General features: G+C 36.0%; 2 protein-coding genes across 2 annotated transcripts; one reads left to right on the forward strand and one right to left on the reverse strand.

Moving 5' to 3' along the window:
• Window positions 1–25,815, forward strand: LOC136808820 (DAZ-associated protein 2-like). The gene is made up of 5 exons (XM_067065365.1): window positions 1–8; window positions 16,519–16,619; window positions 23,651–23,871; window positions 24,320–24,484; window positions 25,074–25,815. Exons 2-5 carry the CDS (start codon window positions 16,613–16,615, stop codon window positions 25,200–25,202), a joined length of 522 nt encoding a protein of 173 aa, XP_066921466.1. The 5' UTR covers window positions 1–8; window positions 16,519–16,612; the 3' UTR covers window positions 25,203–25,815.
• On the reverse strand, window positions 6,410–8,017 carry LOC136808818 (dnaJ homolog subfamily C member 22-like). The gene has a single exon (XM_067065364.1). The coding sequence runs from the start codon at window positions 7,945–7,947 to the stop codon at window positions 6,910–6,912; it is 1,038 nt and encodes a 345-aa protein (XP_066921465.1). The 5' UTR covers window positions 7,948–8,017; the 3' UTR covers window positions 6,410–6,909.
• Window positions 25,816–27,326: the final 1,511 nt, after the last annotated feature.

Raw genomic sequence — 27,326 nt, forward strand, 5'->3', positions numbered from 1 at the left:
AGCCATCAGCAAAAGCATTAGAGCCGATGAAAATGTTTTATTTATTTTTCACATAATCTAAAAGTGAGAAAGAAAGCAATAATTTCAAGGTTGAAATTTCTTTAGATTTGCTGAGTGTGTTTAAAGCCAGTTAATTTATAGCTTTAACTGTTTAAGACCAGTTCACAGCAGTTTTATTCTGCACCAACCCTAAAACTTCACCACAAAAAATATCCATATCAGAGAGCCAAATTTAAAAAACAGTAATTGGAAGTTGAGACTTATTGCAAGGCTACTAATTTATTTTGAGCCAGTAAAAAACCATTAAAAGACAGAGGAAAGCCATTCTCTATTCCAAACAACAAACACAGTCATTTTCTACTTGCATTTGCAGATTTGCCTTCCAAATGTCCAAATCTGGTGCCAAATGGTCATACGGAGAAGAACTATTTACAGCATTTTGATGTAAATTATTTTAGTAAGTGTGCTCGCAGCTCGGCTGTACTTGTCTTCGCAACATATTGCCCACACTCAAGCTGCCAGAGTCCAAAGGTCGAAAAATATCAAGATTCTTGATATTTTCTCTTCTAAAGTACCAGGGCCCTAAACGATTCCTCCAATTATACGGTACTGGCCTCTTTAAGTCGCAGAATCGTTTATCGGCCCTGGCTCGCGAGGGTGAGATGTTGCTTTGATTAAAACCTCACCTAGTTCGTGGCTTTTTGGTGTTCAAATATTATGGAAACAAGCTTGTGTTACTATTTTGAAAAGGCTGAATATATTTCGAAATATTGATGTTCTCTTATTTGAAGCAATGTCCATAAGTATCTCAAATGTTTTTCTTCAAATTATTCAAATTTCGAGATCGTGTTATCAATTTGAAAAAACACCCGTATCAGTATCCAAGTTTATTGATTACGTAACTTCTTCTAAAATCAAAATATTTTTTCACGATTAAGTAATGAAGAATATAACACAAAAATCTATAGTATAATATCTCATATGTAGGTAGTACATATAATATAGTATTTATAAGAATGTATAGTATACTATATATATATTATATATATATTATTAATTATTATATGATATAGTATATAATATATTATATAGTATGTATATATAATAATATAATTTATTACACATTATACAACATATTATATGTTTACAATATATTAACGTAACAATAAATTTAATTTCGATTTTGAACTCATCCTGTCTTGGTAAATTTAGCCTGTGGTTCGTTTTGAAAGTTCATCGGCTAAGGATAGTGAAAGAAACCCTCTTTGAAACGTTATTCACAAAAATCTTAAGAAGAGTTTATGTAATGCTGTATTGTTTTCTATTTAGGCCTTATCGTAGTTCCATATCTTATAGACCGGCCATGTTAATATTCTAGTCAGCAAACAAAATATTTAGTTTTAACCACTTTTAGTTTTAAAACGTTTCTTAAATGTTGCAGAGCCAGCACGAACTCTGAGTGAATCTCTGGTTCTTGATACATGAAATTTTAGACTGTCATCTTTCAAAATAGAAGACCAAGCAGTTTTTCCGTATTTTGTTATACCTGTATTCAAATTGGTATCCTCTTCTTCGGTAAACTTAACATTTTTACACACTCTTTTGGAAGAAGCAGTAGAGTGATCAACTTTAGAAGCTTTTGCTGTTTGCGGTACGTCTGCCTCAACCGAAACTTCTTCCTTCCCATCTGTCGTATTCGATTGTAAAGTTACAAAGTCAGTAGATTCGTCTAAAGGGTCGACAGGCTGATAAGGATCTTGATACTTCGAACAAGATGCGCCATCTGGATCGGTCAACTGTGTTGAACCAATGATTTGTCGGCTTCTATCGAGAACGTTTTGATCGAAAACAACGTCCAAGTTGTTGTAAATTTCCATAAGCTTTCCATTTTGATTCCTGCAATCAATTGTCATTTTATCCATGCACTTTTTACCTTCTATCGCAACTTGTCTGGATTGTTTCTTTTTGTAATGAATTTTAGCAACTTGGGAGCTATGCTTTTGATCTTCAGATATAAATCTTTGTTCTTCAATTGATAATCGCTCACTGCTCTCAGTTTCGATAATCTGCCTGTATCTCGTCGGATGAATGTACTTTTGGATTGCTTCATGAACTAGCATCGTCATTGCAATGGTCAAGGATTGAAACTGAGATCCATTAGAGTTTACTAAAAGATAATCACACTTTGCACCTAGTCGAGGACGGATGTGCAAGATATACAAGTCGATGATATCTATAATGTCGGAGGTTAAGATTAAGGTATCAAATATGTAAGTACTAGATGTTTTGAACTCGGTCTGATCAATGAAGCCTTCATTTTTCTTAGCCTTGTTAATCATTTCGATTGTCAAAAATTGGAAAGTCATTGGTCGAGAGCATTTTACTCGTAGAAACAACAATGATGTAATAAATCTAGTACAAAATACCAAGTCCCTTTGGGTAACAATCCCATGAGAAAGGCATTTCTCTATTATCCCTTTAAATCTATAGGCAAGTGAAACGGTACAACTTTTTCCATTTCTTCAATGGATGCCCAACTATCCTTAGATATCAAAGATTCTAAGTCAAGATTACGAGTGCATTCGACGTGCTTTCTCTTCCGTAAGTTCTCTTTCGCTCTCCTTAAGTAAACCTCTGTAACTGCAAAATGTCTTAATGTTAGATCTGGAACGCCGTTTGCCTTTCGAAAATCGACCATGTCGCTAATAGCTTTGACGTAATTCAACGAACCTGACGAACTCATCTTCCAAGACTCTTCCAAAGTTTTTAAAAACGAAACAATGATATTTGCAGATCCTAGACAGCAATCTACAAATTCCAAAGTCAATTCAATATCATCTGGGTTGTTCCCTAAAGCATTCATGAAGAATTTCATAGTTCTCTTACCAATTTGAACGGCTTCTTTGTGAGTTTTACCTCCCCCACATGATGTAGTTAACCATTGTAGATAGTCCTGGCCTATGCCTTGTTCCAAAGAAAAAGCTGTTTTTTTAGCTGTATAAGCCTTGCTCCTCGCAGGAGTTATCTCTTCAAACATATTTTCCGTTTTTACTTCAGGTTGTTGATCAAAATAAAAATACCAAGGGTGTTTCGTATTGATATGTTTACGTAGTCCTCGACAGCTTTTGAAATCGGTGTGTAAGCAATGTTTCAACAATGGACAAGTGAACAAACCTTTATTGTTTGGGCGCATATGCAGCGTTCGTTTCCCTTGTGCAGCTCCTTCAAGAGATCTCCAGTTGACTATGAGACTTCGTCTGGCCCTCATGGCCAGACATTGAATGACAAAAAGAGAGATACCCCAGCTATTTATGCTTCTAAGAGGCAATAATCTTACAGGGGGTTTGCAATAATTTTAATATTGGCTGTCGTTGTCTTGAACAAAAGGTTCTTTTTGTTCCCAACGGATGAAATTCAACATTATGTACCCCTTGTTCCTTTAAATGAGCCTAAATAAAGGCGCCAAACTGATCCTCCAATCGAGATCAATCAAAAAAAGTTCTGCTTGACTTTTCCCGCTAGCGCGTATCTGGAATAGTCTTATTTGTTCAAATTATCATGACATATAACATTCCCTATCAAAGCGAACACATTAGACTTTTAAAATACGTTTAGTGTTCCCTTTGATAATGAACAAAACAGTCAAACAAAAAGTTACAAATTCGTTCTGCTCCATAAGGAACAATGAACAAATTAAAAACAAATGGTAATTACAGAGAACAAATAAGTCTCAAGGTAATTAAATGTTCACAACATAATGACACAGTAAACGATTCATTCCTTTAGGAACAAATCGGTTGTTAAAATTGAGTTCCTTTCGTGTTCCCTAAAATGAGGAATACTATAGGGAATCAACTACAATAAGTAATAAGAGGGTGTTTTGGAATAGGGCGAGGAGATATGTATTACAACTATCAAAAGTTGAATTTGAACTTCAATGGTGCGGAGCTAAATATTCACAGCCTATTTGGGAAAAAAGCGGAAGAGAAATTCGGGATAAGAAAATTAAATTGAAAATGAATTAGTTTGAAAAAAAATTTGACCTTTTTCGAGGGTTGCGTGCCCTCATGTAGAAAAAAAAATAAAAAACGATAAAAATAGAAATTTCGCGGATTGCAAAAAAAAATCAAATTTTTCGCGGAAACTAATTTTCGCGGATGGGCCTTTTTCGAATTTCCAATGGGACTTATTTTCGCGGATGACACCCAAATCTACGAAATCCGCGAAAATTAATCCCCGCTAAAATTTATCCCATTAAAGTATGCTTATTAATAGTAATTCTTATAAACAAAGATGCGTTTGTTGAGCTGAAAAATTCTTTTTTTACAAAATTCTGCTTGAGCCATCTTTTACCTACTTTTATGTAAAAAATCAGAAAAAAAAGTCCAAAAAACCCTTTTTTTCGCCGTTTTTTGGCCCAAATTTGCCCAAAAATATTTTTTTTTCGAAAATTGGGCTCCGTCACATTTGAGGGTTTAAAGTTATGCATCTTTGTGCAAAAAATCATAAAGAATGAAAGAGCCAATCTCGAGAAAAGCTAATACCTAAGTAATTGATAATGTGCTTATAAAAAGATATCGAATTTGGCCAGTTTTTCTATAAAAACACGCTAAGCAACAAAAATTTCATGTCTAAACACACATACTCTCTAAAAGTAAGCCCTCATGAGCAAAATAAACATCCATACGTTTTTTGAGCCAACAAAATTTTTTTTGCAAAAATCTGCTTCAGCCATCTTTAACCTATGAGCATTTTACTCGTAGAAACAACAATGATGTAATAAATCTAGTACAAAATACCAAGTCCCTTTGGGTAACAATCCCATGAGAAAGGCATTTCTCTATTATCCCTTTAAATCTAGGCAAGTGAAACGGTACAACTTTTTCCATTTCTTCAATGGATGCCCAACTATTCTTAGATATCAAAGATTCTAAGTCAAGATTACGAGTGCATTCGACGTGCTTTCTCTTCCGTAAGTTCTCTTTCGCTCTCCTTAAGTAAACCTCTGTAACTGCAAAATGTCTTAATGTTGAATCTGGAACGCCGTTTGCCTTTCGAAAATCGACCATGTCGCTAATAGCTTTGACGTAATTCAACGAACCTGACGAACTCATCTTCCAAGACTCTTCCAAAGTTTTTAAAAACGAAACAATGATATTTGCAGATCCTAGACAGCAATCTACAAATTCCAAAGTCAATTCAATATCATCTGGGTTGTTCCCTAAAGCATTCATGAAGAATTTCATAGTTCTCTTACCAATTTGAACGGCTTCTTTGTGAGTTTTACCTCCCCCACATGATGTAGTTAACCATTGTAGATAGTCCTGGCCTATGCCTTGTTCCAAAGAAAAAGCTGGTTTTTTAGCTGTATAAGCCTTGCTCCTGGCAGGAGTTATCTCTTCAAACATATTTTCCGTTTTTACTTCAGGTTGTTGATCAAAATAAAAATACCAACAAGCAACAAAAATTTCATGTCTAAACACACATACTCTCTAAAAGTAAGCCCTCATGAGCAAAAAAAACATCTATCTCATAAAAAAATTTAGTAATTTGACTAAGAACATTGATGTATGCTTATTAATAGTGATTCTTATAGATAAACATGCGTTTTTTGAGCCAACAAAATTATTTTTGCAAAAATCTGCTTCAGCCATCTTTAACCTATGATGGTACCCTACTTTCATACAAAAAATCAGAAAAAATTAATGATCCAATTTTTCACAAAGTCTAAAAAGCGGTTAGCCGTTTTTGGCCCAAAAAAATTGTTTTTTCGAAAATCGGGCTCCGTCACATTTTGGTCACCACCATTTTGCACCTTTGTACCAAAAATCAAAAGATTCTTATGATTCAATCCTGAGAAAAGTTGGTAACAGACGAACGAACGAACGGACGGACGAACAAACACAGGTTAATTTATAGGACCTCCACCGGGGTAGGTCCAAAAATAAAAAGAGAATGAGTGTTCAAATCCAAACTGCCCTTAAAAATGCTCAAAAAAGAAAAATTACAAAAAGGGAAAAAATACATGTATTCACGGCCTTCATTTTAATTTTCCGAAAATTGACCAATGGAAAGATCAATACAGAAAAGGCGGGAAAAAGAATTGCCGCCTGCCTAAAAATCGCTAGCGAAAAAGCTTCATGCGAGTTCTAAGAAAACAAAAGTTTCAATCCAATTAAAGAAGTATTTGTCCCTTTAAAGGATTTTTCGTGTAAGATTTTTATGTGTTGATTCGCAAAACTTCATCCCAAAGTTTTTATGGCTCATTTTATACTCTGCTGAGACATGACGGAAATCCGTCTGGGATGGCAAAACTTTGAAGAATGTTTTGATAGAAAGATAATTTCCATCTAAGTCATTCCAAATTCATTATATGATAACAATTGTATGGTTTTTCCAAATATAATGAATGAATAACTAAGCAGACTCAATACGACGTTCAGCTTAATAAAGCCTATAAACTAAGCGCTTTTATTCAGGCAACAATACCAAAAAATTATTTCTACATTGTAAAACTACTAATTTAACAGGAAAGGGAAAATATATAGCAAATAAATTTTACTTTTAGATACTAAAAATGTAACACACAAAATTAAACCCAACAGTTAAAAATAAATATTCATCATTGATAACAGTTCTAAAAATATTAAATTTCCTAGAAGAACTAAACAAATAGACCTTATCGGAGTTTTTGATTTTTCTAAAAAAGCGATGCATTGTGGGATTGTTTCGGGGGTATTAAAACAGAATTCCCTTGAGGAATTCCTAAGAGATTTCTATTGTAATACCCCCGAAACAATCCCACAATGCATCGCTTTTTTAGAAATATCAAAAACTCCGATAAGGTCTAATGACCATAAAAATAAAAAAGGTTTTTGCCACAAGAAAGAGGTTCAATCATAATTGTCTTTATTCAGTCCTATATTCAGACTTCTTCTTACTGGTCAAGATTTCGTAAGCTTCTTGTATTTCCATGAACTTTTTCTCAGCATAAGCACGATCCTCACCCTTGTATTTATCAGGGTGCCATTTCCTTACTAATTTTTTGTAAGTCTTTTTAATCTCTTCGCGCGTCGTTGTCTCTGTAACATCTAAAACTTTACGCGCGTTAGCTTCGCCTTTAGGATCCAATGCTTTTACGAGTTCATCGTACAAGGTACGCCATCCGTTTCGTTGTCCTTCTTCGTAAAGCTGCCATAATGTGTTCTTGAATTCTAACCAAGCAGGCGATTTAAAGAAATGATTTACTGAATCCCTGATTTTGATCGTTTCGCCGTCTTCCGTAGTAATCTCGGCGTTGAAATATAAGAAACTGCCCCATAAAGTAAAAAACAAGCCCATACATAATGAAAACACCATCATACGTTTACATAAAGATCGTTTCTGAGAATAAGTTCTTCTGTATTCTCGGAAATGATTGAAAACGAAAGTGGTACCCAGTACGCAATACATGTAGTTGACATAATCAGGGCTAAAATATTGTAAAAGGTAATACACTATTACAGATCCAATATACGGTTTCCAAAAACCACCTTGTTCGCGGCCAATATTTCCAATCAAATGTACCCCCGTCGTCATTCCTAAACACACCAGAAAAATCTCTAGAGTTTGTGGTGTTTCAGGGGGTAAAGCTAGTTTGACTAGTCCACCGTAAAAATAACCCATCATAAGTTGTCCTGAAAATCGAACAATATTAAATTTGGGGTATTTCCTCAATTTCATTTGATTGGTTAGTTCTTGCATAAAATGCGGCTCCTCGTTGACGTCATCGACGTAATCCGGAATTCGCCACAAATCTCGAAACCATCCGAGAAAGAAAATCCCACCAAGGGTGGACCACCATGTGAATGCTTGTCGGTCACGCCCTAAGTAGAAATGGTGTAAACCAAGCCATCCAAAAAACGCCCATAACAGGTAGGTGATGAACAAGCTTTTCTGTTGTGTCATTTTGTTTTTGTTTTTTCTTTTATATGTTCATTATTTCTAGCTATAAATATAAAAACAAGAAAATAATTTCATGTGTTGAAATGTTGAAATACATCTGATTTCTATAAGTGAAAGATATATCTGACAGAAGAAAATCAAGGATTTATACGTTTTATATGTTTGAAAAAAATTTAGCATATGCTAAAAAGTTTTGCTGATTTGATTGATCCACGCAATACTAAAATGCTGAAAAGTTTTATCTTCACTGATTTACCAAAAATAAACCCTCACTAAATTGATTAAAAGACTCTTTCCTAACCAAAGCAAATTGTACTACGTATGATAAGTAATAATTGAACTGAAAAGATATCTCTTTCATTATGTCAAATGGTATTGTCTACAAAAGGTGCTTCAATATTAGGACAGCTTTTAAAGGAGAAAAGGAAGTATGAAAACAAGCTATTTTATTAACGACTTTGCAAAGACAAATAAAAAGAAAAAATAAATATCATCATGGCCCCCGTCATCGGGGGCCCAGGGGGGCCATGGCCCCCCCCAATATTTTGCAAAGTAATTTTTTTTTACTTTAAAAAAGCTTATATATACCGTTTAGAGGGGTGAAATACATGTTTTTTCTTTTATAAGCATAACGTTTATAAGCATATGCAGGCTCAGTTTTTGGTACCTAAATAATGGCTCTATTGTTTGAGAACAATAGAATGCTAAGCATAATGCGAGCCTGATGTAGGGGCAGACACTTGCTTATAAAAAAAAACATGTAAGGGTGAAAAGTCGAAAATTTTCTTCGTCGCCCAACCATGGTGGGCAACATATTTTTTTGGCCCCCTCAATTCGATTCGCACGCCGGGGGCCATGATCATTCTCATCAAAATTATTCAACAATCATCATCAAGGGCAAAATAAGGTTCATAAATATAAAAAGCTGTCAATGTTGGCATCGTTGCTAGTCTTTACAAATTAAAGACAAGTTTACACTTTTTAGAAGCACAACACTTATAAATATATCAAGACTCGAAATATTCGAAACATTTTTAAAAAACGCGAACTGCAAAAAACACCACTTTCTCAGGAATTTTGTGGTCTTGAAAAGCTACATGCTGATATAGGGGTTTGTCCAGGTTTGTCTTGCATTGATATTATGTCGTATTATATAAAGCTTCTCATGATAGTTCGACACAAATCATCTGTGGTTAGTTATCATTCTTTTTATTTATTTTTGGAACATTGGGCTTTTCCAGAAAAAAATTTGAATATGGGGGGTGGAGAATATAACAATTTTCAGTGATTGACCCCCGGACAACCCAAATTACCACCGGAAAGGCAAATTTTGATGATTTTTTGCTACCCCCCCCCCCCCCCCCCCCCCCCCCCCGAATATATCCTCCACCCCCATGTACGGACATTTTCTGGAAAGAGCCAGTTTGAAAAAAATAGAAAATAGAAAATATATTTCTATTTGCTTAATCCAAATATTAAATTAATTAATATTAAAAATTTGTTGAAAAGATAAGTAGCAGTGGAGAGTATTATCAAAAAGAAAATGTTTGGAAAATTAAGATGGAAAATGAAGAAAAGAATCAACTTCTTACATGCTATATAATTAACTTGTTAATGAAATATATTTGATTTATCAATAACTATGCTATAATTATCATTTTCACACGAGTGATTCTTTTATTGTAGAACATCATTTTACCGTACTCACCAAAAACAATCCAAAAGTTCCCTTAAACAATCAAAAGCTTACCAAAGTTGTTTGCAATTTTGTTTGTCAAGAGAACTTTTGAATAGTTTTGGGTGAGTAAAGTAATAGGTAAAATATTCAAAAAGAATTATTATTCAATCAAAAGATATGGCCCAAAATTTATTACCATTCGACTTTGTCGACCATCAATGATATCCTAAGAACTTCTTTGAATCATTATTTGCTATAAGTTTTTGTTTACCTAGCCCACATTGAGTAGGCACTTTTTCATACCCTTTAAGCGTCCGGTTATCGGACGCTGCCCCTGTTGAAATTACTAAAATATTGGTAAAAACAGCCTTTTTAGTGGAAAAGCACTGGAAAAAGTGCCCTTTTTGGCCACCAACAGACGCTGCCTTGCCCTTCTAAAATTTGGCCTGTTGAGCATACTGTTAACTTCACCTCCAAGTAGGAAAATTTTTCCACAAAATCTGATTTTTATAAGAAATTTTTTTTCAGGAAATTGAGGAAGTCGGGGAATTTTTTGTCCCAATTTTCTGAAATCAGGAAATTTTAACATTTTGTTTTTCCAAAACCTGAATATTTTTTCAGGAAATCGGAAAATTTTTTTCATGCGGGAGATTTGGCTGAATTTTTTTCACGCGGGAGATATTGTTGGCATGCAGGAGAGTTGACAGCTATGATTGAGTCTGGTTCGATTTTTTTCATGTATTTGGTAAGTTGGCTTAATGTCAGCCCGTGACAATTCAGTTTTTCTGTTTTTGGTGCTGAGAAAACTGTCACGCTCTTTCTTTCTTAGCATACAAATCCTCAGCCAGTGCAATGGCCGTGCGTTTTGCAGTGCACCCTGCTTTATGATAATTCCCAGCTGGATTACCTTAGTTCTTCTAGCGTTAACATCCTTTCTCCGATGTCAACTAATTCATAATAGTTGTTTTGGAGAGCGCGACGACCTATTGAATAACTAATTACTTTACAACAGTTATACCTAAAGACAATTTATATTTATAAAGATAATTTATCACGTTTTTATTGGCTGAGGGAAAGTAATGTTTGTGGAGTAATTAGTCAGCCAACAGCTGATTATTCAAATAGGCTTTTTCCCCATCATCATCAGACCAAAATCGAAAAAAACATGTTACCCCGATATGCTCATTACGTAAGCCGTGTTTCCCCGATTTCTAAAGTTTATATCCGATCGGGTTAAGTTTTAGTGTACTTTTAGCGTGTGTTGTTTTTAGAAAACATAGATGTGGTGTTTCAAGAGGTGTCGGGTATATTGTAAATGACTACCAAGGCGAAAATTTTTTCAAACTGCGGAAACGTTTAGACGGGGGTATGGTGGTTCCATTGAGACGGGGGTTCCGTTATTATCAGTTAGGTAGGGTCAGGGTTGCTAGTAACGGCTTGTCACTGTGCCGGGTGCATACTCGGCGCCTTGGGCCCCGCAGGGTTGCTAGTAACGGCTCGAATTTCAGTCAGGTTAAAAAAGGGGTACTTTTACCCTTATTACAATAACATTACCCCCGTCTTTTGTTGTCATCCTATAAGTATTTACAAATTTTGTGTTCTGCTGTGCGAGTTTGGCTCAACGGATAACGCGCTGGGTTTCTGATCAGAGATTCTTTCATTTGGTGAGTTCGAATCCCGGTCGGGTCGATATTTGGAGAAAGTTTGAAATATAGAACAGTTAGTAGAAATCATCAGAAAACAAGTCTCAGAAAGTCAGAAAATAGAAAAGACGAAGAGATAGAATGGAAGATAGGAAGTAGAAAAAGTAGAAAAAATCCTGGAGAGTCATTTACAATCTACACACGACCGTTTCAAGATGGCGGTTTAAACGGCTCAGTGTTTTCAGTGTAAATGCAGGAAGTAAAATGCATGTTGCAAGCTTCAATTTATGTCATATCTTTTTTATAATGACTTTGAAACTTGGCAAATCAAACACATGATTTTCATCAAGGGGATTCTTTTTTATATTTGTTGAAGGTTTAGCAATTTGCTCAAGTTTTTGTTATTTTTAAGAATTTCTGCCATAATAAATAAACATATTTTTCCTGTTTGCCTCTAGCTGTAGGTGGAATTGATCATGTTATAATGTTATTGGAATATGATAAAGTATAAAAAAGTACAGCTACTGTCTAAATTTGATAAAGACAGGATGCAATCATGTTTTTGGACTTGGACGTATTTGCCAGCATGGATTTCGTGTAAACTATAACGTGCAACTGAAACGTTTTTGACGCATTGGTTTAAGGGTACTTACAAAGATTGTTTGGTTTTCAGTTGGTGTAAAGTAATAAATCCAGCTCGGCGTGAATGACTCCATAATTCATTGATTTTTAGCTTTCATTTTGGCTAAATTAGCTTTTGCTTGCTTACGCTTGCGTCAATTTATTAATTATGTTGGCGCATGCGCCTCTTTTCCCATCTTGCACCCTTATTAAAAATTGAATGTTGGTACAAAAGAAATTTTGCTTGGCGTGAGGCTTGCTGTACGGAAAAATATCTTCGACGCGAGATTTTGTGGAATCCATACTGCACTGGCGTGTTTGGCTACAACAACAGCAGAGGGAGACAATCAAAAATATGTTCTGTTTGCGCCGGCTGTTTGCGTCGGCCAACCAATCCAACCAACTTGGCAGACAAAAATGCTGGAGGAGTCAGAAAATTGTCAGAATTTTTCATCAAGCGAGCGAATAAATATTAAAAACTAAACTTTGAAACCATTTTCCTAAAAACCTGACTAGATTTACTACCAACCGACTGACTGACTATATTTTATGAAGATTTTTGACACGAACGAAACATATATTTGATTGCCGCCAGAACACTGGATAAAATGACGACCATCACATATTATTTTTTTATTGTTCACACATCTGGACGCATATTGTGTTTTGTGACCTTGGCACATGTTTTGGGCTTTTTTGGTTGGAAACACCCACCTGTTCATAATAGGTAACAAACATCCATGTTAGAGAATGGGCGGACCCGCCCACTTGAAAAACTATTTTACCATAATTTCATCACCAATCATTAGTCAAAAAAAATTACTTTGATGCTGTTAAAAAAGACAATACAGATCCACAAGTCCATTATTTTAAAGTTTATAATGTCAATTTTTTTTCTCAACATTTTCTGTCTGATTTTTACTTTTTTGCTTATTTTATATCAAAAATAAAAAAATAAAATTTTTATACAAATTATCATGATATAATATGAACACTACGTGTACTGTAATCTTTTAGAAGGGTTTGTCCATAATAGGGGGTGTCCATAAAAGGGTAACCTACCTTACTAAAATACAGTTTCTGTTGAAATTTTATAGAGACTGAACTACTTTTCGCAAAGTTTTTTTAGGCAAATTGTGTTTTTCTGGAGTATGTGACTAGCTTAATTGTTAATGGCAGCCAGTTACAATTTCTAGAGTGTGAATTTCTAGTAGGAGCACCTGAAGAATTGTGACAAAGTGTTATTAGAATTTGGTCAGGTATAGACCTTTTTTTAAAGAGGCAGCCATGTTGAATAATTATATACTCCAGCATAAAAACAATGATACAGCCATGTATAATTACTGTATCATGCATATTTTAAAAATTATATTGTTTTGTTTTGCTTGGTTATTGTAAACATGCAACTGGCATAAATTTAATGAACTATTATTCAAAAAGAAAACTACTTGTATTTATAAATGTAAATGATTCGTGTATTTGATTTTTTTGATAAAATCTTTGTACAGGTTTATAACAGGACATATCTAAAATTTTGTAATTTGTAATTTGTCCCTAGATTTTTACTTTATCTTCAAAAATGTTAAAAGTTGAATTTAAATGCTTAACATACGGAATGTTCATTTTCTACTCAATCTAACTACTAAGAGTTTTGAGTAACCTGGACAAACATTTTTAAGCAAAATGTGGTTTTTAGCTCTTAAAATTTTCCAATTTCGCTTGATTCTTTGTGCATCTAGTCCTTCCTTCCATCGATGCTACTTAACTTCTTTACAAGCTATCCAACTAATAATCTAGCTATATTGGCTGACTTTCCAGCCTCGGCTGGTTTATTTGTTATTCAATAGGCCGTCGCGTTCTCCAAAACAACTATTCAACATGACAATGCATGCATATCCTACAAAAGACTTGTTGCCCATCATACCAGGAGACCCGTCCTGTATTTTTATAATCTGATGTATACAGGACGGGTATAAGCTGTGAGGCAGGTTTCTGCCTCAAAAAAATTACAGTGAGAAATTTGAATTTAGCGCTGTCCTCACTTACTAAAATAAAAACCAAATTTCGGAACTTGCGTTTTCTCTAAGAAAGGCCAGGCCCATTTGATAGTTTGGTTCATGTCCTCTGACAGACTCTAAATTTTTGAGAAAAAGTGCTTCACTCGAGTCTGAAAAATCAAAAATATTTTACCTCCTTTTCACATGATAAACTATTACCGTCAACTGCCTGCAACTGCGCACTTTTTAACTTTTGTTTTCATTTAAAATGACCGGACGCCGAATGGAGAATTAGAGAACGCCCACCGCCTAACCGCCTACCGCCCGATGAGATTAACAAATAGCGAGTGTGTAACTTGCTGCGCGAGTGACGTCAAACGCTCACATTCGCGCGTGTTCCACTACGGATTTTTCATATTTCGATTTAAAAGCCTACTCTGTGCGAGAGAGAAATTTTTTCATACGCGGTTCATTAAACTCAAATCAAATGACTTTGGTGGTTCGGTGAAATGGTGGTGGAATGGCTGTCCCATGTTGTGTAAGATAGTCCCATATTGGAGCAGTTGACGGTATCTCTGTGGTTCTTTTTTAACTGACTGCTTTGATTCTTCTATAAACAACATCCACTTCATGCATAGAAAATGTCCCGGTACGTAACCCGTACTTAAAAACAAATATTAAGCACCTAAAAGCAGAGTCACAGCTGTATTCCTTCAAGCACACGCAGCAAACACCACGACCCTGCCGATTCCCCGGACAATCGGGGGTAAATGTCTGGGGATTGAAAAAATACTATATTTCCCCGCTGGACATTTATAACTTGTGCACCACCATGCGCGTCCATAGAGGCACGCCGCGCTACCATCTAAATGTACCGCACAATATGGTATACACGCTGCGCGGCCGTTAGAGTACGTTGCGCGGCCAGTACGGCACGCCACATAGCCAGTACGGCACATCACAGTGCCAGTAAGGCATATTTCACTATCTTTAAGTGCATAGCGCGAACAACGCACCAAGTTTGAGGCGTCCGGGGCACTAAGTTTCAAAATAAATGTTAAAATCCCGGACATTTACAAGAAATCCCCAGATTGTCTGGGGAATCGGCAGGGTCGTCAAACACCTTAATCTCCAAGTATAGAAGTTATCTTGCGATCACGACACATGCCTTTGTGGGTCCGGGCTTTAGGCTATTTCTTTATATACATTCCCGGTTGGATTCCAGGATTGCACGATTGCTTAAAGAATTTCAAAAATTGAGGTTTTTGACAGGAAAATGAAAAAAAAGTTCCAATTTTAGCTACCGACTGACCGACCAACCCATTTTTCAAAGCTTCTAGGACACGACACAAACAATCGATTGGGCCTGGATGGATGGCCAAAGTGTTGACCAGTGAAAATAAAGAATAATAACAGAATTTGATTGCAGCAGATTGGCCGTGCCCGTGTGTGTTTTCAACCGTCATTAGGATTTGGAAATTCCAAATCTAAGCCCATACTATGCTAAATATTTCGCCATCAGTATATAAAATAAGAAATAATAGCATGGCCATGAATCTCCAGGCTAACACCATCGCATCATGGCCTATGCCACCTATAACGCTATATCCAGACGGTGTCAATCGAACGAATCGAACGCCGAATCAATCGAACGCAATTGAACGCAATCGAATAATTGCAATTCGATTGTCGAACGCAATCGAATCGCAATCGAATATTACCCAGGATTTGCTGTTCGATTGCTTCGATTACGTTCGATTGTATTCGATTACGTTTGATTGATTCAATTGTATTAGATTTTATTCGCTTTAGTGTGGTACTTAAGCGCTCGGCCGCCCACGCTAAGAAGCTCTAACAGAGTGATCCAATCCAATTTAATTTAATCGCAATCAAACTCATCGTACATAATCGTAATCGAACGATATCGAAGATTAATCCAATGTAATTGACAATCAATCGAACCAATCGAACATAGTCAACAATCAATCGAACCAATCTAACCTTACTCGAACGCAATCGAATATTACCCAGGAATCGGCCGTTCGATTGAGATTCGATTACGTTCGACAATCGAATCGCAATTATTCGATCGCGTTCGATTACGTTCGATTTGTTCGATTGCGATTTTTGTTCGAAGTTGTTCGATTGACACCGTCTGGCTATATACAAAAAAATAAAGCTACAACCCAACAACCCACAAACTCTACCCAAAAAGCATGCTAAGCAGTCACACACTGCACTGAAAAATCTAAAGCTGTCCTAAGGAGGATATATACCAAGGTTGATGCTGGACACCAAAGGGCTCTAGCAGGTCTTAAGAGACGTGTCATGATATCATCGCTGGTAAAAACCTGACAGAAAGGTTCTCATGCATGAGCTTTGTTTGTGTTTTGATCTGCCATGATGAAATGACGTAATGTTTAATGAACCGATAGATCTCGTCCCACCTTTTTCAGTCACCTTAATATTTTAGAGGCTCAAAAGGTTAGTTTTTAAGATTGCTTCCTAGCTACTTGAGAACTAGTAAAGTATCCAAGTCCTAAAAAAATCAGGATATAATTGAATTGATTTGTTTTGCTTACTTTCGATTTCGAAAATTTCTGCTGCGTTCAAAACTTTTTTGAAAATCCGTCAGCCATCAGCAGAAAATCACTGAAGTCATTTTTAAGTCAAAAGCTAGGAAAAATAAAAAGACGACACATCTCGAGCAGGCAATCAAGATCACAATAATGAGTGGTAAGATTTCCATCCTAAAATATTTTCAATCAGTTCTCAAAAAATATTTGATGCATGCAGTAAATTTATTATTATTAATTTATTTATTTACAGTTGGTATACGACCCTGCCTATGCCCCGGACAGTCCGGGGCAAATGTCTGGGGTCTGAAAAAAATAACTTTTTCCCCGGACCTACGTCCGGGGTTCCAATTTTTGCGGCATAAATTTACCCCGGACGTATATCGCCGAGCACACTTTAAACCCCCGGACAATTTTTATAAACTAGGCAAGGTTAATAAATTAATTAAAAATAAAAAAACTAACTTTACTTACCTTTCTCTGTCTGATCAGGATCCATTTTTCAGCTTTCGGTTAGATTTTAGAATTTGATTGCTGAACAAACCACGCTTGAGATTTAAGGTTCAAATACAGGCCTCACACACGAAACGCCAAAATCAGGACATTACAAGATCTTTTGGAAGACGGCGTTTGTCCACGGAAGAATATTTCAATGAATTAGAAAAAAGCCCGCGCGGTCAGCGATTCTATAAAAAGCGACCGCGCGGGCTGTCTGGGGCGTCCGGGGTAGTCTCTCAAAAACAAATAATACGCAATCAAAAAAACCCCGGACTGTCCGGGGCATAGGTAGGGTCGTGTTGGTATATAGAGTCCCCTGCCCAGTTGGCGACCGGTCTAGTTGGCGACCGATTGTCTTTGAACCCAGAAAAGTCATACAAAAACAAACCTCTGGAAAATTTCTTTTGGTAGTTATCTGCCTTGACCTATTTCCCGTACTGTGTGTAAAAAAAGTTCTAGAAAAGAGCGAGTAGAATCTGAAAGATCCAACTTTGCACGGAAGCACACGAAAAACCTGGTTTTTTCAAAAAAAATAAAAAATGGCTACATGTGGACAAAAAAGCTTCGTAAGAAAAAACGCTTCAACTCCCACTCCAAAAACTACTTGTCCAAAACGATGATTATGTTAGAAAGCATTTCTGTAAAAATCAGCTCGATACAGTTTCCTTTGTGTGAAATATTGATAAAAAAGTTGATGCAATCAGCTTCGAAATTTGACGTCCAGTCTGCGACCGACCAAACTCAAAAAATGAAAAAGAATACTCTAGATTGCAATCAAAACATTCCAGACGCGAAGAGAAAAAAAGAACACTTTACATTGCGATCAAAACATTCAAGGGGCATGCCCGCAGTCTTTAACTTGACAGCTCCAATGCGAAGTTTCTAGCTCCGGATTGAAATAACAAGAGAAACCGTTATATTGAATCTCCGGGTAGACATAAAAAATTCCTGTGTTTTTATCAAATGAAGACTCTCCATAGACTGCCACTTTCAAAACAAAACAAAAACAAACTTTAGAAAAAAATGGCGACTTGAAGAAAAATTCTGAAAAAGCATGCCGAAGGGAAATGTAAGTGAGCTATTTTAAAACAAAAGAACGAGTGTAAATAAATTAAATACGGGAAAGCTTATGAGTTTTTTTATCATCCTGATCAATTAATATGACCTTACCTGCAAGTAGAGCACTGATTTTCTCTTTCTTGCGATCAGTCGCAGACTGGTACTTCGGTCGGGAACTGGGCACTAGTACCGCTCGCTTTGAAAGTTTTTTATTCTAAGAAGATCGCCTCAAATAAAAAATCAAAACAAACACGAAGAGCATGTTAAAAGTTGTCTAAACGTTGGTCGAAAAAGATTTTTAAAAAAGTAAAAAGTAAGTGAAAATTTTGAATCAAAAAAATTTTGGTCGCCAACTGGGTAGGGTACTCTACCCAGACGATCTCAATCAAACGGAATCAACGATCGAACCAGTCGAACCAAATCGAACGCAATCGACCGATTGAAATTCGATTGTCGAACGCAATCGAATCTCAATCGAATATTACCGCAATTTTCAGATTCGATTGATGTTCGATTGCGTTCGATTGCGTTTGATCGTCGATTCATTGACACCCGGATTGTTTATCGCATAATTTCTACGGGAAATCAAAAGTAATTTCATTTGGCTTGTGATGTTTGAGAGCTTGGATGTTGGGAAGCTACAAGAATAAAGCCAGACAATCTCAATCGAACGGAATCGACGATCGAACTCAGGCGAACAACAATCGAACCAATAGAATATTACCCAGAATTTTGACGTTCGATTGCGTTCGACAATCGAATTTCGATCGGGTTGATTGTGTTCGATTTGGTTCGACTGGTTCGATCGTCGATTCCGTTCGATTGAGATCGTCTGGATATACATAAACATAAAAAGTAAAGGACCTAATGTCCTAAATAGTTACAGCCTTAATTCGTTACTAACAAAATCCAACTTTTATAAAAATATTCTGCGCCATCGTAGGCAGGTGCAAAAATCGACAAACAAAACTTAAAGATTGTAATATGTAAACCAAACTTAACTGTGTTAGCCGGAGGTAACATAAGTTACTCTCGTCTAAGTTTATTGTCCGAGGTTTTCGTGACAAAGAGCTCAGCTAAGAAAGGCGGGTTTAGTTTTTTAAGAGTTTTATGAATTTCCTCAAGAATTTTATGAATAAATTTGATGTGAAAAGATGCAGTTCTTCTAGATAAAGTTAATAATTGATATAAATTAGAGTCATAGTTTTCATAAACTACGCTAAGAGCTCTTCGTTGAATTTTTTCAATTTGTTTGTTTTTGTGTTTTACAAAATTTATCCAAATTAATGGACAATGATTAAAATTAGAAAAAATGTAGGCGTGACACACAAGGCCTTCGCTGTTTTAAGAGAAATGAAGGGACAGATTTCCCGCCGACTGGCATTTTATTTCAACGTGAGAGTTAAAGTGTAGCTTATCAATATAGATACCTAAAAGTTTGACCTGATTTTTAACTTTAACTTTGATATTTCCTATATTAAAAGTAGATATAGGCAATAGGCTCAAATCTACCAAGAAACATAACTTCGAACTTTCCTGGATTGGCAACAAGCCCATTGATTTTAAACCAGTACAAAATATCTTGAATTTTGATATTGAGTTTTAAAATAACTTCAGTAAGGGCTTTAGCGATTGCGAAAAGGGTGTTGTCATCAGCAAAGTTACAGGAGTTCTGCTTCACGGTCAGATAGTACGAGATCATTCAAAAATATGTTAAAAAGAATTTGGGCTAAAATGGATCCCTGAGGAACACCCATACTAATAGATAAAAAGCTACTCAGACTATTTCCAACTTTGACTCTATGGTAACGATTTATCAAATAATTATATATATATAAACCGTAGACTATTGTGGTTAACACCATATGCTGCTAATTTTGCAATAAATAAATCAGGGGGTAAACAATCGTAAGCTTTCGATAAATCCATAAGTATTCACAATATTTGAATCATCAAGTGCCCTTTGCCAGAGATGTAATAATCGCAATAGGGCATGCTGTGTGCTGTGTCCTTTTCGAAAGCCACACAGTAAATCTGAAAAGGAGTTAAAAAAAAAGGATTTTTAATTGTTGGGCAATGATTTTTTCAAATACTTTGGATACTGTAGGAAGAATGCTAATAGGTTTGTAGTTTTTAACACTCGTATGATCGCCTTCTTTAAGAACCGGGGTAACTGTAGCTCGTTTTAAGGATTCCGGGAAAAAAGTCTTGTCGAGACAAGAGTTGAAGCAATCTTTGAGTGCAAAAGAACAGATATTAGCAGACTTCTGTAGGATTTTGGTGCTTATTTCCCCAGATGTAGAATTTTTACTATTCAATGACATAACTAATTTGTGGACAGTTTCAGTGTCAGTTTTTGTAAACTCCAAGGAGTTACCAGCAAAAATATTTTAGAATTTTATAATGCTAGGATGATCTGAGTATTTTGCAATAGCATTGAGCATCGGATCGTCGTAGATCGGCTTGGCAAATTGCGGCCACTTATATATGTCTAGTGTCTTAGTTATACCATTGAAATAAGTATTAAAAAGTTCAGCAGTAGTAGAATCACTATTTACAATTTCATCCTTGTCAACTAAGATAATCTTTTCCAAAACGGTATGCTTATCAGAAAAAAAGGGCTTGCAAATTTTCCAAAAGTTATGGCTAGAATTATCAGTATTTGAAGCAACCGTTTTGAAATAATTTTTCTTAATTTTCCTATTGATGTTACAAACATGATTTTGCTGTTTATGACGCATATCAGAAAAACGATTTGAACGGTAGTAGATGTTACGAAGTCTGGACCTTTCCATGATGGCTTTTCGTAAGGGTCCTGTATACATGGGGTTTTTCATTCCCATGAACAATTCTCGTTTTCCAAGGTGCATGTCTATCTAAAACAGTTACAAATTTGTCTTCAAAAGACTCAATTTCAGTAATTTTTGATGAGGTTATTTGTAAAGACAGATCCGTCAAAAAATTATTCTCAACAAAATGATTGTAATAACAACTACGATAATTAATTTTCCTAGGTGGTCATAGGTTCAGCCCCCCCCCCTCCCTTATTTTTTGGGGGGGGGCTAAGAAATATTTTGGCCTTTAAAGAGCCTGGGGGCTAAAATTACCAAAATATTTGGGGGGACCTAGATTGTTGGGGGGGAGCCTAGATGATCTGACTGAGACTCTGGGTGCTGTTCAGCTAATTTCAAAAGATCTCTTATCTTACTATTAAATCAAATATAAAAAGCAAAAGATTTGTAAACATAAATATTAAAACAAGTAAAATTTAGTTTTCATTTATCAGTACTGTACTCGCATATATTTTTTATTGACTTCTCTCTACGGGGGCGGGAGAACAATGTTTTTGTTTTTGTTTATCTTGGGACCTAAAGTGTTAGGGGGCCTAGCACAAGGCAATTTTTTGGGGGGAGCTAAATTGTTGGGGGGACCTTAATTTGTTGGGGGGAGCTAGAAACCTGGCTGAAGCTATGGTGGTAATCTAGAATATGTACTTTTGAGCTGAGTGTATATAAGTGGTGAAAATCACTAAGACCGGTCGGTATCCCATGTACCTGTCCTCTGCAACCCATATTTTTGGTTTGAAAGTATAAGATCAATGCAACTTCCTTTAACTTTTTTGAAGCAAGTTTTCGTTTTGGTGTGACAGTATAATGAATTTTCTTTGAGAAATTTATCTAAGATGAGGTGGCTTGGTTCACAGTTGAAATCACCTTCATATATAGCCGCTATTCATCATTATTTTGTCGTTGGTTGACAAATCAAATCTCAAATGGGCTCTTCCAGAAAAAATTGATATAGGGGTGGACAACAGGAATTTTCAGATAAAAAAAATTAAAAAAAACATTTTGCCTTGGAATTCCGCCGTCGTCCACCCCCCTGTAAACGGACTTTTAACTGGAAGAGCCCAGTTATCTTGAGTCGAAAAAATGAAGAAATTTCTATTTTTCATATGAGTTTTGAGATCAGCCTTGTTTCATGTCCAAAGGACAAATTTTAAGGTTTGCTAAACAGAAAAATTCAACAAATTCTAGACTAGAAAGGAGGAAAAATGTTGCGCCGGAGGTGTTTTGGCGTAGCCAAAAGCTGCGTCAAAAGTTGGTAATAGGGAACTTCTGGTGTGGGCGGCCCAAACCTGCCACAGGCACGAAAATCTTTTACCCCCCTCCCCCTGTTGTGACCCTTTTAAAGTGATTTTTTATGCTTAATTGAAACAACCTGTGTAAAGTTAACATATTCAATAGTATGGAATATGTTGGACAGTGAAAAAGAATGCGGCTATTATATTTTGATTTTCCGCGACATGTTTCGGACTCGGTCCGTTCTCAACGGAATAGTATGGCATATTCTTTTGTTTTAAAGTGTACATAGTAAGAGTAAATCTGGCGCCAGCTCCTCTGCGCTTTCCGGCTCACATGCCGCAATTTCAACAGACTGGCTACCTAGATTTTAACCTCCTAGATAAAAAATCCAGCATTCCCCAGGGGGGTCTTTGATTATCACTAAAGCAAAAATGAGTAAAAACAGCATTTTTTGCCCATTTAAAGGCTATGAAAGGCCAGAAGCGTCAATTATTTCTATTTTTATCCATTTTAAATTGCATAAGCCTAAAAAAGCTAACATTGCAAAACTAAAACAATTTAAAAGACTGTTACTTACAGTACCAGATAGCTGGACTTTTTTGAGCAGTAGCTCACAGGAAATTGGGTGTTTAAACAGTAAACTGCATTATTCAATTGAACTTTTTGTTGAATAATTAGATTTCCAGCATCAAAACATTTGATGTTATTATATGTCATAATAAACCTTTTGCTAGGCACAATGTCTTGTTGAATAATTAAAAACTCTAGCATCAAAACAATAAAATGGAAATATTTAGTACACACTTTTACTAATTACAGTTAGGAACATTTGCCACTAGAAGATATTAACAATAACCCTGGCCAACAATGAACTAGTCAAAGTCTACTGAAATTAAGCACATGAGATATTTTATAATTATTGATATTCACTGAAACACCGCTCTTTCCACACTGCAAAGGAGTGCATGACGTAACCCATGCTGCAACTAAACCGCCTTCTGTTGATCATTTCAGGCGTTTTGTGAGTAACCTCAAAGCAGCAGGTGCCTTTGCCTTTTCGCAACTCCATCCACCGTTTTAGGTGGCCTTAACGATAGATCCAAAAGGTCAACATGCAAAAGGTCTTATTATAAGTGTGAACTCATTTATTTCTTATCATTGTTTCCATAAAATCTTAGCCTACTTCTCCAAAATCTTAGCCTGCTTCTCCAAAATCTGGAGGATTTTTTTCTCCAAAAATTGGAAAGTTGGGGAAATTTTGTTCTTAAAATCAGAAAACAGGGGAAACTTTTTCAAAAAATAATAAGACTATTGGGGAATTCTATTTTTCGAAAATTGGAAAATTTTTGGAATAAAATCAACGGAAAATCTGGAAAACTTTTTTTCAAAAATCAAAAATGCATGAGAAATCAAATTGCTTAGCATGAAATAGGAAGGTCATGAATCATGACAACTCTTCGGAAACTTAATAGGCAATGAAGATACCAAACATCTAAACTTTGTTTTGAATAGCGAACAAATAAATGAATGGTTATAAAACATTTATTTTTAGGAAAGAAGAGCCCATACCCTACACAGCAAAATAGTCCTTATCCGACCCAGCCGCAACAGGGTGCTTATCCAACACATGCTCCGCCACCAGCTGGTTACCCGCCTCAAGGTGGCTATCCTGCTCAACCTCCAGTAGGAGGAGCTTACCCACCTCAACCTCAAGGAGCAGCTCCACCACCCTACAGTGGCCCACCCCCGGCTTATGCACCACCAACTTATATTGTAAGTACTATCTTTCAAACGATACATTTTTATAAGCATTGGAGGAATTGTTGGAGAAATTGCTTTGAGCTTCGTTACACTTAGGAAAACAAAGTAAAAGGCTTTGCTTCAGTGCAATACTTACAGTGTTGGACTTAGTAAAAAGCATGTCAATAAGGTAAGAAACTAAAACTGTCACATTTCTTGTATCTTTTCAATCGATTGTTTTGTGTGTTTGTGATGTAGTGATTGTTATCTTATTTAGTATTGATTGGCCCATGAAAATTCAAAATAGAAGAAGAATTCAATGTATCTTGAAATTTTTAATGGTGCACCCTATAAAAGATGAACCATGAAACATTTCTGATCTTTATTTATGAAATTATCCTTTTCATATTGACCTTTTTTGTGACACGCAATTGAACTCGGACTTTTATATAATATTAAATATTCTGTCTTTTTTCTTCAGCAACCAAATGGACCTTACCAAGCATATCCGGGTGCACAACCATACCCAGTACACGGTGCTCAACCAGGAGCGTACCCACCACGTGGCCCTGTCCCTGCTGCAGCGGCTGCTGGTAGTTATGATGCCGCTGCGAGATTTGGAGCAGGAGCTTCCTATAATATTCCAGTAAGTGAAAAAATGATCATTCCCTATTAGATACTCATGCATTTTTACCTTATTTTGAATTCTGTCCATATTCATGTTGACTCTCTCCACTTCTTCAATCTTTAAGAAAAACTTTCTATGAATTAAACTGGAAAGATTCCATTTATCGAATGATTCTATTTATTGAATGATTCCACAATTTATATACTACTTTCAATCTGACTGAGAAAACCAAATAACAGATAGATTCGAATGATCTGGAATGATAGATATCATAAGAGTTTTAACGGTTTATAGCTGTTTTATGGGCTTGAAAATTCTCAAACTGGAATATCAATTCCTTATAAGAATATAAACGGTGATCTAGAAATTTTTGTGAGGCTCAGGAATAGTACAAAAAGTTGAATTAATCGATCTGGATTATGGTAAGGGCCATCCATATAGTACCTAGACAATGAAGAGGGGAGAGTGGTAAGTTTGTTTGAGTGACATTGTTCTCTGCGTAAAAAGGGGGAGGGGTGTCAAAGATTTGGAAAATTTTTGTGTATGTACTATATTGATGACTTTATTATACAATCATTTGAATATCTTTTCTAATACATCTTTTCAGCCACCACCACCAGGATGTGCACCCAACGCCGCACAAGCGGCTCAACAACAAGGACACAATGTGGTTATGAATCAACAGAAATCTGATTTCTGGAATGGTACTGGTCATGGTGGATACACCTTTTACTAATGAATGCTGATCAGAGGTACTGAAAGGATAGAAATATAAATAAAGTTCTCAAATATTGACAGTTACTTTTTATATAATTTAACTTTAAAACTTAATTATGTTTAGCAATCTAAAGGACAACGTTGCTTTTTGACAAAGCTGGTACCTATTTTCTCTTTTTGAACATTGATAACTTGAACATTGATAACTTGAACAATTGATAGACAACTTCTCATAATGCAAAATTATGTTCCCTGTTCGTTAGTACCTATGTATGGAAATCTGCTATGAATAATTTTTTTCTCTTCTTTTTTTGTATCATGGTTAATTTATTTCGTCTAATTTTAAGTTATTCATGATATGCACCACTGGAGGGTCTTCTGAGAAATTTTCCACCCAATACGTCACTTGAAAAATAGAAAAAGTGACGTATTGGGTGGAACAAAAACAGAAAAGTTGCCTAATTTTGTGAAGTCATTGCAGTGGTGCGTATCATGAATACAGAGTTTTATTTTTTTGATTATAATTGTAATGGAGTTGTTTGTTAGTTCTTTGTCGTCTCATACGCTGTAAATATCTTTCATTATTTTTTGTTATTGTAATTTATCTTGATCAAAATATATTCTAAAACACACTGGGTTATTCTTATATTATGATAACTAATGTAAAAGGTTTTCCTAAAGTTCCAAAATTTATTTCTTATACACAACAAGACTACATCAATGTCATACCGTAAGTTGGTCTAATGTCAACACCCTTCTTCTAATTTAGGGATAGGAATAATAGGAAGGTCGGAATCGCCGATGGAATTTATTTTTCTTTCCTTGGCAATCAGAGTAGAAAAAAACTTTTGTCTACTAGTGATCCTGACCTTCCTAATATTCCTATCTCTAAAGAAGGGTGTCGAAATTAGAAGAGGGATGTCGGCATTAGACCAATTTACGCTATAGCCGAACGCTAAAGGTGAATCTCCCATGTGGAATTATAAAAATATTTTTGTCCTTTTTGTAATGGCAGCCAAATTTTGAAAATGTACCACTCGAAATAGAAATTAGATTAAATCTTTTGTCCAAGTTTGGATGCAAATGTTAAGGCATCACTTTCGTTGCCTGGAAAAAGCTCATTATTCGCCCCTTACTCTCCGGTCACATCTAATCTCTATTTTCTGTTTTCTGGATAAGGGTTGTCAACTTTTATAAAGTTTTTATCCCCGATAGCTTAAAAATAAAACGGGTCTAGTTTATCAGGGTTGAATGACGTCGATTATTTTCTCTCGTATACGGGTATTAGATATCTAATTGTAACTTGAGCCTAAAGGTCTTCTCCTTTATTCCCTGTCCCCTGTCCACCCTTTCCCCTTTCCCCGGCCCACCCTGTCCCCGGCCCACTCTGTCCCCGGCCCACCCTGTCCACCCTGTCCACTCTTTCCCCTGTCCACCCTTTCCCCGGCCCACCCTGTCCACCCCCCCTGTCCACCCTTTCCCCTGCCCACCCTGTCCCTTGTCCACCCTGTCCCCTGTCCCCTGCCTATCCTTTCCCCTGCCTACCCTTTCACCTCTGTCCACCCCTTCCCCTGTCCACCCTTTTCCCTGTCCACCCTTTCCCCTGTCAAAATCTTTACTCTAACGTCAAGGAACTGTTTACAGAAATCTAACAATACCATGGCTATGTTGTTAAAAAGTATTTTATAATCTTGATTTTTAGAACAAACTAATGAAATTAATAACAAATCATTAAAACATCAAAATTAACAATGCGGAGGAAAATATATCTAATTTATTGTATGGATTATTTTTTGTATGGTGACAACAAGGAGAGTATATTATTCGATGAGAAATTGTTTTATTGTGATCCTGGAGAAGAATGTTTTGTGATGGTTGTTTTACAGATGGTGATACAATTAATTACCAATGGTGGAATTTTCAAGGTTTGTTGCGATGTTTCTACTGGCAAATTGTGTGCAATCGAACAGTGCTGAACACGACAAGGTAAATAATTTGTTCAAACCCCTCAGTCTTAGGAGCCCGATAAGAATTATTTAGTCAAAGGGGGATTTTGGGAAAGCTTTTCCGGCCTTTCTTTGGCTGACAATCGGGCAGTAGTTGAAAAAATACTTTAAGGGTTAAGTTTGCATTTCGGCTAATC

The sequence above is a fragment of the Clytia hemisphaerica genome, unplaced genomic scaffold (genome assembly GCF_902728285.1).
Source record: "Clytia hemisphaerica strain Z4C2 unplaced genomic scaffold, Clytia hemisphaerica genome assembly, whole genome shotgun sequence".
In the NCBI taxonomy this organism is placed as follows: domain Eukaryota; kingdom Metazoa; phylum Cnidaria; class Hydrozoa; order Leptothecata; family Clytiidae; genus Clytia; species Clytia hemisphaerica.